This window comes from Setaria viridis, chromosome 8 (genome assembly GCF_005286985.2).
Source record: "Setaria viridis chromosome 8, Setaria_viridis_v4.0, whole genome shotgun sequence".
Classification (NCBI taxonomy): Eukaryota; Viridiplantae; Streptophyta; class Magnoliopsida; order Poales; family Poaceae; genus Setaria; species Setaria viridis.
Genome location: NC_048270.2, coordinates 9434071 through 9448869, shown reverse-complemented (window position 1 = coordinate 9448869; position 14799 = coordinate 9434071). Strand labels below are relative to the sequence as shown.

At 45.1% G+C, this 14799-nt stretch overlaps 1 protein-coding gene across 1 annotated transcript; it reads right to left on the bottom strand.

Annotated features, from left to right (window-relative positions):
• Positions 1-11005: 11005 nt before the first annotated feature.
• LOC117833697 (uncharacterized) lies at positions 11006-11907 on the bottom strand. Its single transcript, XM_034713291.2, has one exon. The coding sequence runs from the start codon at positions 11739-11741 to the stop codon at positions 11232-11234; it is 510 nt and encodes a 169-aa protein (XP_034569182.1). The 5' UTR covers positions 11742-11907; the 3' UTR covers positions 11006-11231.
• Positions 11908-14799: the final 2892 nt, after the last annotated feature.

Here is a 14799-nt window from a genome sequence, read left to right as displayed (position 1 = left end):
TCTTTGCTACTTTCTCGGGAGCAACCAACCTGCCCTCTTCTGTCACTTCCGTGATGACAAGCCTCCCTTCCATCACCTTTGTACGACCTCGGGTATTCTGCCCTTGCGTCGATCCAGAGGGCTAACAGTTCAAGATTCATTAATTAGTACGTAATAGTAACAGTGGCGTGAAACAATACAAGATTCGTTATATATACCTCGCCGGAACCTTCCGCCACGGCAAGGTGTTGCTAGGGCTCATGCTCTTCATTCCCATCGGCGGACATGTTGAGGAACATGTCCGCCTGGGTGCCCTCTTCATCGGTGTCTGATAGTGGAAGGTTGTCGCCACTACCATCATCAGCGAATATCTGCTCCATGAGATACCTTGTGGTCTCGTCGTCTGCCATTTCAACTATTGATTGAAACATACACGGAATCATACATGACAGTCATAGAAATCGCCTTAGTTATATGTATCTAAAGGTATATACATGAAATCTAAAATAACATGAATCCCACAAAGTCCGAAATGTTTATACAAATTTCAACAAATTAGTAGTACTTTGTACGAATTTCTACCAAATTTCTACTAATTTATACATATTTATTGGAATTTATAGCAAATTACTCATAATTCCTACTAATTTTACAATAATATGAATCCCACAAAGTTCAGAATGTTTATACAAATTTCAACAAATTAGTAGTACTTTGTACGAATTTCTACCAAATTTCTACTAATTTATACATATTTATTGGAATTTCTAGCAAATTACTACTAATTCCTACTGATTTTACAATAACATGAATCCCACAAAGTCCGGAATGTTTATACAAATTTCAACAAATTAGTAGTACTTTGTACGAATTTCTACCAAATTTCTACTAATTTATACATATTTATTGGAATTTCTAGCAAATTACTACTAATTACTACTAATTCCTCTTAATTTGATTTTCTAACTAATATACAAATATCTATTGATTTTATAACTAATTCGTTACCGGCGCCAGTGCCGGCGGACCTCGCGCGGTCAACGGTGCCTAGGTTGGGACGATGTAACACCCAAAATTTTGAATAATTCAAATTCATTAAAATTTGCTCAAATTAGGATGTCATTTAAATTCTAGGCATTTAAATTCATTTTCTTTAATTTAATTAATTCATCATAGGAAGTTTTTGTGCATTCATGCTGGTGCATTAATTTTGATTCCTTGAGTTTGATTCAAATTTTGAATTTCCAAATTTAAATTCAAATTCCAAAACCCTTTTCCCTTTTTCTTCTTTCTTTTCCTTTTCTTCTTATTTTCCTCTGGGCCGAAACATCCCTCTCCTTCCTTCTTTTCTTTTTCTTTCGGCCCGGCCGCATCTCCTCACCGGCCCGCGACGCAGCTCGCCGGCCCTCCTCCTTTTCTTCTTCTCGCGGCCCAGCTGCGCCGGCCCAGCTCCCCACCTCCGCAGATCGCCCGCTCGCGCTTCCTCCGCGGCCCGCGAAGCGCCGGCCCACTGCTCCGCCCCGGCCTGCCACTCACCCCCACCTCGCGGCCCACGAGCGCGCGCCAGCCCGCGACTCCGCTCCGGCCTGCCGCCGCCCGCGACCGCTGACGGGTGGACCCCACCCGTCATCTCCCTCCTCCGACCGAATCCGGCCGGACTCCGCAACCGCCGCGCCGCTGTTTCCGCACCGGCCCCTCCGCTCCGACTCCTTCGGGGGGGTTTAAACCCCGGGCGCCCTATCTCTAAGCCCCTATAAAAGCCGCCGCCCCTCCCGGTCTCCTCTACCAGCGCCCACAGCTCCAAAACCCTAGCGCCCGAAGCTTTTGCGCCGCCGCCTTTTCCCCGCCGTCGATCGTCGCCGTCGGTGAGCTCCGGTCGACGAGAACCCCCAAAATGAGTTCGCCGTGTTCCCCTCTCTCTTCTGGAGAAGTCCGCACGCCAAACCGTGGCCTGGAGCGCCGTTTCGGCTAACTCCGGCGACCCGCCGCCGCTCGCCGTCGCGCGCCGCCGCTCGCCGCCACCGGCCGTTTTGTTTTCCGCCGCCGCCGGTGTCGTGGACGACCGCGACCGTCGGATCAAGATCCGACGGCTTGCAGCGAGTCAATCAAGACCGCGTAACGGTCAACCGAACCACGCCGCGCCGCTTTTGCTCTTAAGCCCCCGCCTTTTCCGCAAATTAACCCGCGGTCCAGATCGCGTTTAAAGTATTTACAGATCTGCCCTCGCATTTTTTAGTTTAACCCTTGAGCTTTCCAGAAATCAACCCGCCGTCCGGATTTGATGTTTTTACGCGTCAGACCTTCGGTTTATACGTGTAATTACGTATAAGCCCTCGGTTTTCGCGAATAGGCCCTAAAAGTTTTGTTTTTCTCACAGAAAAGTCCCTATATCTTGTTTAAATCATATCTTTTGCATCTTAACTCCGTTTTTCACGTTCTTTATATCCACGTGTTCGTTTTAAAGCGTAGATCATCTTTTCAAGCTTGTTTTCTCTGTTTAACTATGTTTGGTGTACTGTTTTCTTACTTTTTGCCCATGTTTGCTTGTATGTGCTCGTGTGACGCGTGTAGACGCCCCGCAGTTCGAGGGAGTTGAAGACCAAGCCTTCGAGGAGTACGAACAGCAGGAGCAAGGCCAAGAAGGCAAGTCGTGTCCTTGATCGCTACCTTTTCGTCCTATACACCTTTACTTTCTCGTACTCAACATTTATGCTATGCACATGTTAAGATTAAATTGATGGGTCCCAATTAAGGTTCGCCTAGATTGATTTACCTTTGCCTTGACCAACCGGTTTACTTTATGTTGTGTAGCTCATGCTTAGTGCTTACTTGGTACATGGTGGTTTAACTTCACACAATGCTTAATCTTGCTTTACTTCTGTTATACCTTTCATTAAGACAAGAACATTATTTGTTAATCGGAACATGGAGAACCACCCAGGAAAATAGTGCTACCACAAGACTAAATGGCTCTGGTCTTGGCTGATTAATTAGAAACCTTAGTCTGGGGTGACCTTACTCGTGATGAGGCAAGAGGGGGGACTGAGTCGTTGCATTTTACCTAGGATGGGTGGTGCACGCCAGACACCGAAACCTTAGCGGGTTACCACTGACTAGTGAATCTTTGTAAAGGCCTCGTAGCGTCCCTATGCAATCACACCTCGGAAGTGTGGTATGGTGCCTTGCAAACACCGCATGGTTGGGTCCAAAGTTCATTTGAACTTTTACGCGACTTGTGGGTAAAGATGTGCCACCTCTGCAGAGTGTTAAACTGATCGATCAGCCGTGCTCACGGTTAAGAGCGGCCTGGACCCTCACATGATAATATTATCGGAAGATGGACTTAACTTGTTATCATTTCATGCATATGTTGTTTACTTTATTTATGTTCATGTTTAGTTTCGGGTGGTATGAACTTTTACTTAGTTAATTGCTAATAAAACTTGACTGACTTAATTAAAAGCGAATGCTATTTATGCCTTAGCCATACCTTGAATTAGCCTTACACTACACTATTCCCCACGACTTGTTGAGTACCAACCATAAGTGTACTCACCCTTGCAAAACCGTTGTTCAGACCAAGTTAATTGGGAAGAGGAGTATCTACACGACTTCGAGGAGTTCTAGGCGTACGTTTCTTCAGTCAGCTGCCTGTGGAGTCGTCGTCATCTTTGGAGTTCCGCTGCGTAATAATTAGACCTTGTGTTTATTTGAGACTTCGGTCATGTAATAATGGTTAATACTCTCTTTATTCGACTTAGCACTGTCTTTGTTATTCACTATTGTCGTACATGTGTGTAACTTGATCCTGGCGCACATGTATTTAATGCACTCGATTTTGTCCTTAAAATCGGGTGTGACAGACGACGGCGGCCGGGGCGGCGGAGGCGGGGATGGAGCGAGGTGGCCGCAGCAACGATTAATTTCTAACCTAGGCGGAGGCGAGGACGGACATCTCTGGAATTAGCCACCGTCTCCTATGCGAAGGAATGAACCACGACGAAACACGATTAATTTCTAACCTAGGCGGAGCCCTTCGTAACCCGGGACTAACTAATTACTACTAATTTCTACTAATTTCCACTAATTTGATTTTCTAACTCATATATAAATAGCTATTGATTTTCTAACTAATTACTACTCATTTCTATTTATTTTCGAACTAAAAAATAAAAAAGGCCCTTGCTGACGCAAGCCGGTGGGCTTGCGTCAGCAATAGCGGTACGTTCCCGGCACCAGTGCCGGCGGACCTCGCGCGGTAGATGGTGTTCGGGGCGACGAGGCGGCCGGGGCGGCGGGACGGCGGAGGCGAGGACGGAGTGAAGCAAACGTCGGGCGGAGGCGGCCGGCGACGAGGGGCGACGAGGCGGCGCGCACGACAGAGGTGGCGACGAAGATGGAGGCGGTGACGAGGACCCGCGATGGAGGCGGCCGGCGGCGACGAGGTCGAGGGGGCACGACGGAGGAGGATCGAGGCGGGCCGGGGCGATGGAGGAGGCGGTCCGGGCACGGGCGAGGCGGTCGGGCAGCAGGACGACGATGGCCGGGGCAATGGGGGACGACGACGACGGCGGCCGGTGAGGGAGGCGGACGGGCGGTGACGGAGCAAGAGCGCGGAATCTTGGCGAAATTTTGGCTAAGTGTAACTAGCGTGGGGGGTAGAAGAGGCTACAGTGCCTTTTATCCCCCCCCTTTTATCCCGGTTCGTAATGGCACCCGGGACTAAAGGACCCTTGACCAACCCCCTTTTATCCCGGTTGGTGATGGGACCCGGGATAAAAGGGTTCGTCCACTAGGCGGGACTGGAAGCCTACCCTTTTATCCCCGGTGCCAACACCAACCGGGATAAAAGGGCCCCCCCTTTTATCCCAGTTACAGTTAGCAACCGGGATAAAAGGGTACGTCCCAGCGGGAATCGAAAATACCCTTTTATCCCAGTTGCAGTTGTCAACCGGGATAAAAGGGGGGGCCTTTTGTCCCGGTTTCAATTGGCACCCGGGATAAAAGGTCCTTTTCCCACACTTTCATCACCCGCCTGTTTTTTGAAAAGGATTTTATTTATGTTTTCACTGCATTTTAGGATGAAAAACAAAAAACTTCACATATTTTGTACATGCAAAAATATATTTAATTAGTGAGTATATTGACAATAAGTGTGATTTAGTCATTAATTCTATACCAGTTCATTTAGCCTCTAAAATATTTATTTTACTGCATCGCTGTGATCAAGAAATTATTCAATTAAATAATTTCAACGCGCAAAAAAATCCATGTATGTATGTGGTTAACATTGTTCATGTTTATCTAATAAATCTTCACCTAACAAATTTAAGAACACATGAAATCATACATAGGGTAAATTAAAAATTGTACCAAGTACTACACAAAGGTCATGTAAATTTAGCGCATTACAATACAACGTTGTAAAATTTCTTCTTCACGAAAGTTCCTTTATCATAATCGCAGCGTAAGTACGAAGCCTCTTCTTTGGATAGCAGGATGCTTGGATCAACTTCAACTGCGAATGGAGGCATGCCATCAAACTGATCATAATCATCTGATTGGTCTGTTTTATTCTCGACTCCCACGATTTTTCTTTTACCTGGAAGAACTATGTGGCACTTTGGCTCCCATGTCTCTTCTGGATTTCTCTTGGGTTTGCTACACATGTCCTTCACATAGAACACCTGATGCACATCATTGGCAAGTACGAATGGGTCATCACTGTATCCAGTCTTGCTCAGATCAACTATTGTCATTCCATACTGATCTTTGGTTACTCCAGTTAGCTTCACCCAATTGCAAAGAAATAGAGGGATATACAACGGTCCGTATTCGAGTTCTCATATCTCCTGTATGAAACCATAATACGACTCCTTGCTATTATTTCTATCTATGGCATCTATGCGGACACCACTATTCTGATTCATGCTTTCTGGTCCTAGGCTCTCGTGTAAAATGTATAACCATTTATCTCATAGCCTTGGAATTTCACGATTGTGCTAGCAGGTCCTCTGGCTAACCAAGCAAGCTGTGGGTGAATCTCAGAGTTACCCATAAGTTGTTGGCGCAACTAGGAGGGAAAAGTTTCCATGTGATGACGGGTAAGCCAAGCATCGGATTTGGTCGGGTTTTTGGAAACTACCATCTGCCTGTGCTGCTCGATATACGGAGACACAAAGGATGACTGTTGTACAATAGTGTAGTGTGCCTTGTCGAACAAATCAGTATCATTGCTGACACTTGATTTCCTTCCAAGGGTGCCCATTCCTCGGAGCCTCCCCTCGTGGCATGAAGTTGGAACCCCAATCGAGTCAATTGAATCAATAAAATCAACACAAAACTCGATCACCTCCTCTGTTCCATATCCCTTGGCGATGCTTCCTTGTGGAAGGGCACGATTAAGAACATAGTTTTTTAGGACTGCCATGAACCTCTCGAAAGGCCACATATTGTGCAGGTATACAGGTCCGAGAATACCAATCTCTTTTACTAGGTGAACCAGTAAGTGCGTCACAATATTGAAGAAGGATGGTGGAAATAACAACTCAAAACTGACAAGATATTGCACCACATCGTTCTGTAGCTTTGATAGCTTGGATCGATCGATTGCCTTCTGCAAAATCGCATTGAGAAACGCGCATAGCTTTACGAGCGGCAACCGCATATTTTCTGGTAGAACACCCCTCAGTGCAACCGGAAGCAACTGGGTCATCAACATGTCGCAGTCATGGACCTTGAGATTTGTAAACTTCTTTTATTTCATATTTATTATTCCCTTTATATTCGAGGAGTACCCAGACGGGACCTTCATACTATTCAAGCATTCAAACATGCTATCCTTCTCTTCCTTGCTGAGAGTGTAACTGGCAGGATGTAAGTAGTGTTGTCCATTATCTCGCTTTTCCGGATGTAGGTCATCTCGTTGCCCCATGGCTTTTAGGTCCTGTCGTGCTTCCAATGTATCTTTCGAGGTCCCATAAACACCCATGAAGCCTAGCACGTTCACGCAAAGATTCTTCGTCAGGTGCATCACGTCTGTTGCGTTAAGAACCTCTAGGATTTCCCAATGAGGTAGCTCCCAAAATATTGACTTTTTCTTCCACATGGGTGCATGTCCGTTATCGTCGTTCGGAACAGGTTGGCTACCAAGACCCTTTCCAAAGACTACATTTACATCATTCATCATCTCGAAGACACGCTTTCCATTACGGTGTGCAGGTTTTTTACGATGGTCTGGCGTCCCTTTGAAATGCATCCCGCTCTTTCTCAGCTGGTGGTGAGCAGGGAGAAATCGACGGTGACCCATATAGATGATCTTCTTATAGTGCTTCAAATACATGCTGTCTGTGTCGTCTAAACAGTGGGTGCATGCCTGATATCCCTTATTTGTCTGTCCCGAAAGGTTACTCAGTGCAGGCCAATCATTGATGGTTACGAACAACAATGCTCATAGATGAAAGATCTCTTGTCTATCCTCATCCCACACACGTACACCTTCTTCCTTCCAGAGCTGTAAAAAGTCATCAACCAACGGTCTTAGGTACACGTCAATGTCGTTGCTAGGTTGTTTTGGGCCTTGGATAAGCGCCGGCATCATAATGAACTTCCGCTTCATGCACAGCCAAGGAGGAAGGTTGAACATACATAGGGTCACAGGCCAAGTACTATGGCCACTACTCAACTCACCGAATGGATTGAATCCATCAGTACTTAAACCAAACCTTATGTTCCTTACTTCACTTTCAAAGTCCGAGAATGCTATATCAATTGATCTCCACTGGGCCCCATCTGCGGGGTGTCTCAGCATCTCATCTTCCATACGTTCTTCTTTGTGCCATCGCATCAACTTAGCATTCGCCTTGTTCCTGAACAAGTGCTTCAAGCGTGGTATTATAGGGAAATACCACATCACCTTCCCGAGAACTCTCTTCTTGGGAGACTGCCCCTCGACATCACCAGGATCATCTCGCCTGATCTTATACCGCAGGGCTTCGTAGATGGAACAAGCATCCAATTTCTCGTATTCATCACCACGATAGAGGATATAGTGATTAGGGCATGCGTGTATCTTCTGAACATCCAATCTGAGAGGGCAAATAATCTGTTTAGCTTCATATGTTATGGACGGTAATTCATTATTCTCGGGAAGAATCTTCTTGACAATGTTCAACATCCCCTGAAATGCCTTATCGGACACACCATTTTTTGCCTTCCATTGCACAAATTCTAGTGTCGTACCTAGTTTTTTATGGCCCTGCTGGCAATCTGGGTACAACAATTTTTGGTGATCATCTATCATGTGCTGCAACTTTGCTGCTTCCTTCTCAGTTTCGCAATCTCTGTGCATCTCGTATCACCTAACCAAGGTCATCAGTAGGGCCATTTTTTGCAAAATCATCTTCATCAGCCTCGTCCATTGTAGTATTTGCAAAAGCTTGGCCTGTAACCCAGTCTGGAATGGTGTCATCTTCCTCCTCCTCCTCGCCATCTTCCATTACAACCCCTCGTTCACCGTGCTTGGTCCAAACCAAATAGTTAGGTATGAAACCGTATTTAAACAAGTGGCTATGAATAGTCCCCCAGGAATCCTTTGAATACTCCTTCTTGATATTGCATTGGAAGCATGGACAACATACGAACCCATTCTCTGGCTTGTTCATTTTGGCCACTTCAAGAAAATAATGCAAGCCATCAATAAACACCTTGCTCCACCTGTCTGCATTATTCTTCCATTGCTGATCCATCTGCATCGTATTACGCATGAAAATGGATTACACTTGACAATGGATTACGCGTGAAAATTGATTAAAGATCCAAACAACATGATACAATACAACAACATGAAGATCCAAATACACATATTTAAATTAAAGATCCAAACAACATGATACAATACAACAAGCCATCCACTGGTTATTATCTAGGAGGACTTTAAGCATCCTTGGGCGGTGAAGATGAAGGTTCCGCTGACCCAGCCTCATCCTTAGGTTTATTTGTGCTGCCTGAAACGGTAGTACTAAGTGGACGTGAAACACCCGGGACTGAGGGTGGAGCGTAACGACCACCAAAAGGAGGTTGCTGACCCGCGGCAACAGCTTCTTCATGACATTGCTGCAAATAACGAAGTATTGCTTTTTCCAACGCGCTCATTTTCTTTGGCTTATGCTGAGGGCCAACTATGATTTTCCCCTTGCCGAAAGAGGAACCACGATCGCCCCCACCATTGCCACTTCCTCCAGTAGCAGAAGCCATCTATGTACAAAAATTATTACCTTAACACTGCATAAGTTGTTGAACTTGAAGACCGTGATCATCTCGCGAGCAGGTCCTCAACTGGGCGGCACTGCACTTTGTCATGAAAGAGGTTCGATTCTACAGAAAAGGGGACATGGTCATGATGTCCGTATCCACTCTTTCTCGTAGAATCGAACCTCCTTCTTGACATACGTTGCTGCTCGGCGGAGAACATCCTCTCAGAGATGACCATGATATGCAAGTTTAACAAGTATGGATTTGAAAAACCACATTGAATTTGATAAGTTCAACAAGTAGAAGAAGCCATCTATGTACAAAAATTCTTTCCTTAGCACTGCAGAAGTTGTTGAACTTGAAGACCGTGATCATCTCGTGAGCATGTTCTCAATTGGGCAGCACTGCACTTCCTCATGAAAGAGGTTCGATGCTACGGAAAAGGGGACACGGTCACGATGTCCGTATCCACTCTTTCTCGTAGAATCGAACCTCCTTCTTGACATACGCTGAGAACATCCTTGCAGAGATGAACACGGTATGCAAGTTCAACAAGTATGGATTTGGAAAACCTTATTGAATTTGATAAGATAAACCGTCTAGATAAGGTAGCATCATTCTTAAACAACTGCAAGAATACATACTATATATGACACATCAATCTCCCTCACATTCTAGCTCAAAATACCTCTCCATTTTCTACTTCATCACATTCTAGCAATTAATCTTTCCATCTCCAAAGCATAAATCAAAGCATAACACGAGGATGAAGTAGCAAATATTCACAACACTTGTGTTGGCTGAGTGAAATTCCCACGAAAATGAGGGAAAAAACTTCGAGCAGCACCTCCCTTGCTTCGGCACCACTGGAGAGTAGGTGAAACTTAGCTCTCTGTCTATGTGCTGGACTGGCTCGGGCTGGAGGAGGAAGAAAGGCCTCTATCTTGGTATATAATGGGGATGAGTTTTTATCCCGGTTAAAAACTCCAACCGAGACAAAAAGGAACACCTTTTGTCCCGGTTGAAAGTTTAGTCCCGGTTGGAGCCTCCAACTGGGACAAAAGGGTGTCCCTTTTGTTCCGGTTGGAAGCTGCAACTGGGACTAAACCTTTTGTCCCGGTTGGAGGCTCCAACCGGGATAAAAGAAACCTTTTATCCCGGTTGGAGCCTCCAACCGGGACAAAAGGGTGCCGCCACCAACGCCCTGGAACTAGCCGTTGCAACCGGGACTAAAGGGGGGCCTTTAGTCCCGGTTGCAATTAACAACCGGGACTAACTCTCCCCTCCATTTTTGCTTACCGTGGCGCACCCCTTTTTATCCCGGGCCAACTTTAAACCGGGATAAAAGGGGGCAGATCGAAAGCCAATTCTCTACTAGTGAATGCCACCCTGATTGATCCAATCAATCCGAATCAGGAGGGAAGAGGAATCATTTTCCACTCCGATCATGGCGAAATCCACACAACCGACATTTTCTTTTGTCTCCTCCTGATCTGCCAGGTCCCTGCCGAGGTGGCATGCATGTTCCTTCACTTGACCAGCAACAACCGGATATTCTGCCTCACAGTCACAAAGCTTAAAGAATACTATAATATAGTAGTCGTAAAATTGAGATGAAACTAGTATAACACAAATAACTCCACGAACCATTCAAGAAGGAAAATCGCAAGCAACAATCACCAGCAGTCAACATCAAGACACCCTCGTCCAGGCAAGCTAGAGTGCAATTAACATCGAAGCTCAATTTCAGAGGTCAACTCATCCATGGCATCAATAACTCAAATCGAATTGTTTATAATTCAGATCCCATCAGGGCAAGAACTAGGCCTGTCTCTGTGATTGTTTTTTTTACATCATCCAACAGATAATCCAATGACGCTGATACATCGACGACAGCAGCAGCAATTGTAGTGACAAGCAGCAGCTAGCAGCGACGCGTGATCAGCGTAATGCTGGCCAAAGAAGAGGACACGATGATGCATCACGGGGTCAGGAAGGATTCAGGACGCCGCGACGGCGGCATCTCCGCCGGCGGCGGCCTCGCAGTCGAAGCCACAGCGGCAGCGGGGGCTCACGGAGAACTTGGCGAGCGGGAACGAGGCCGAGAGAGGGCCGACGCGGAAGCTTAGCTGGTCGCCGGCGCGGTCGACCTCCGTGATGCCGAGCCACACGAACAGCACCTTCACGCTGACGCCCCGCAGCTCCCGGATCGACCCCGCGCGCGCGTTCCCGGCGATGCGCCGCTCGTACCGGAGCTGGTACCGGTCGCCGACGCGGAACTCGCAGCCGCCGCCGCTTCCGGAGAAGAACACCTCGAAGGAGCCGTCGGGACGGAGCACGTACCGCTGCACGCCCTCCGGAAGGATGCCCCGCGGGAACTCGTACCGCTCCAGCATCTCGTACGCCGTCGGCGTCGTCGAGTTGCCGCCCGTGGCGGCGGAGGCAGCGGTGCTAGCGACGGCAGCGAGGAAGAAGAGGAGGTGGACGAAGTAGTGGTGGTTCTTGGCCATGGCTGCTTCTTCTTGGTCGATCTCTCAAGTAGAGTGCTAGCTGGTGAGAAGATGGATGTCCTTGGAGTGCGGATTTATTGTGTTGAGCTTGAGTGCATCAATGGCTAATCCCTCAAGTAGAGTTGTTTAATGGACAATGTTTGTGATTTGCAGGAGCTTATGTATTATATTTTGGAGTTGCTTGTGTATGCGTGTTATGTAGTTAATTTTCTTCCAGTGAAACTTGACTTTGGAAGATGCTTGTGGAAGATGTTTATTTAGGTGCGCGAAGTTGAAAATTATTAGTTAAACCCGCGCACGAGATGCAAGAGAAAACATTCATGAAGAACGATATAAGAGCAACTCCAAGAGTATCCTAAAAAATTCTTCCCCAAAACTATGTATTGGGGATTCTCCTAAAAAAAATTTCCCCCAAAAACATATCAGTCCACAGCAGATCACTAATAAATAGCCCCCAATATTTCAAACACAGGCCACGTTATCATATTGGGCCCATCGGAAGGGACGCGCGGGCGTGCGGGAATCAGGATTGGGGGAGGAACGCCAACGCTAAAATATACACGGTGGCAGGCTGTTTTTTAGCGTCGCTAAAAAATTGGGGAAGGTTTAGGTGGATTGTTGGAGTTCATTTTTTCTCTCTTTTTTCCTTAAAAAAGTATTAAGGGTAAGATTAGCAGTTTCTTGGAGTTGCTCTAAGCAAAGATGATATTTGCATATTTGATTCTTGGTTGCTTCACGTATGACACTAAGCATCTAATAAATTTTTCTGAAGAGAAAATTTCATCTGCTTTGGAATAATTTAGCAACAGATGGAAATGGAGAAATTTCGTTAGAGTTTTGGAATTGTTCTAAATCATACGGAATTCTTTTTCTAGGCAAATAAGTATTAAAACCATGCATGGTTATGCCTTTATGAATTGTTAGCATTTCCCCACACAGTTTTAATGTCGCCAGATGGTTAAAACTTGATGTAACGCTCTTGGTTCGCAGAGGAAACGATCAGATGAATGCTAAAGATTAAAGGAGCACAGTGAGTGTAAGGTTTGCAGCAAAGTATTTGTGTGCCTTCTTAAGATTTTTTTTTTCATATGCTATCTATTAGCATTACATATTGTGCTCTCAATTTAGATGGGCCTGCATTTTCCATGTCAGTTTATTCGGGCCGTTTTTGCTTATGCAAATGGGTGCCCAACATTCAGCCCAGTCAATATCACTCCTACTCATGTCTTCAGTCTTGTACAATAGGATTATGGAACATAGTGTTGCACGACACTCTTTACTTGCACTGATCTGTACATGATTTTACACATTAACATAGGGTGTTCTGAGCAGTGCAAGAAACTAGCTAAACTGGCCTATTTGAAACGAGTTACTTCGCGACAACACACAAACACTAAGCAATAGCCTATAGGATCAATCTCACGGCACTCCCAATGTGTAGTATCATTAGGTGCCACCTATGATTTTTTTGTTGACTTGACAATAAACTAATGAGGATAGAGTCGAAACATGCATCATCCTGAAAATAAAGCTCGGATACGGAAATTTAATCACTGGAAACCATACAAAAGCACGATGGTATATTTGTTTCATATAATACTTGTTTTGGGTCCATTGTCATAAACACAACATTATAAAACAAGTACAGTAATTGACTTGGGACTCTATTCGCAAGATATTATACGTTGAGAAAGTTGTATCACACTTGTATTATATGACACGACAATTTTAGAGAAACTGGCACGATATAATCAATTAGGAATATCCTTAAGCAATCATAGTACAACAGTAAATTAATTGTGCTCTAAGATTTCCTTTTTAACTGTGTCGAATTAGTGTCTTAGCTAGGTTTGGCATCCCAATAAATTCACATATAGGGCATGGATTTTTTTATTAATCTTGAATCTTCATGCAGTTAGTCGATCTCATTCACACTCTGATAACAAACAACAAAATTCCCTATGGATTCTTGACTTAACTCACCATACATATCTCGATAGAATTCATATGAGAAACTTCAGAAAAGTCGGGGAAGAGATAAACAAGTAAATATTTATCAGCAATAAAATTAATGGCTTGATTTCTACGTCGCCCTATGGTTTCCTAGAAATGACAAGCAATCATCCTTGCAATATTATTTAAATGAAATACCTTGTAAACCAAATGTCAAGCATATTATTTAATCAATATATTTAACATAAATACCACTGCTATTGTTTGCCTTCTTTTTTTCAACCAAAGCATCAGTTACACTGGAGGCTATTGGCAAAACTATCAATAGGGAATGACTTTGATATGGGGCCAGCAAAGAAGTTGAGCTGGTCGTCAGTGCGAGTAACCACTGTGATGCCAATCCATACCAACATCATCTCCACCTTTACGCCCTCTAAATCATGGATCGATTGAGGCTGGATGTTCCCAGCAATGCGACTACTGTATTTAATTTGCATATTGGTGGCATGGATACTGCAGTCCCCAGGGAGGTGCACCTCAAAGGAGCCATCCGGCTGTAGGACATACCCGGTTACACCTTCTGGGAGGATACCCCGGGTCAAATTATACTTCTCCAGTATATCATATGCTGTTGGTGTTAACGAGTGTGCTGTAGGGGATGCTGCCATTGGTGGTGCTACCATCGATGATGACAAGGATTTAGCTGAGGCAGTGGGTGGAGAGGCCACAATGGTGGCAACAAATAGAACAGACACAAGGTGGAGATGGTGCCTCGCCATGGTTAGTTGGTGCTTTGGGAATTTGGCTGAACTATGAACCAAGATGAGGAAAGGGGAATGCCCCTTTTGTAGAGGTTATTAGTCATAGCGATCAGGCCTACGCTTAGAAATTTTAGAATATAACACTAATTTATTTTTCCTTTCAGCTATCACAACGACATGTGGGGTTATTCTTAGTCACTGCATGTGTGGCTGGGTGCAATCCAATGCACTCAAATATTTTAATCTTGTGTTCTGAATATCTCCTGATATACACTTGATATAAAAATAAAGCCACATTTAAAGATAGCCAAATTAGAGTCCCACAAGATCAGAAGATTCCACAG

Excerpts from the sequence above, each read along its gene's own strand:
- LOC117833697 (XM_034713291.2), bottom strand. The coding sequence starts at position 11,741 with ATGGCCAAGAACCACCACTACTTCGTCCACCTCCTCTTCTTCCTCGCT.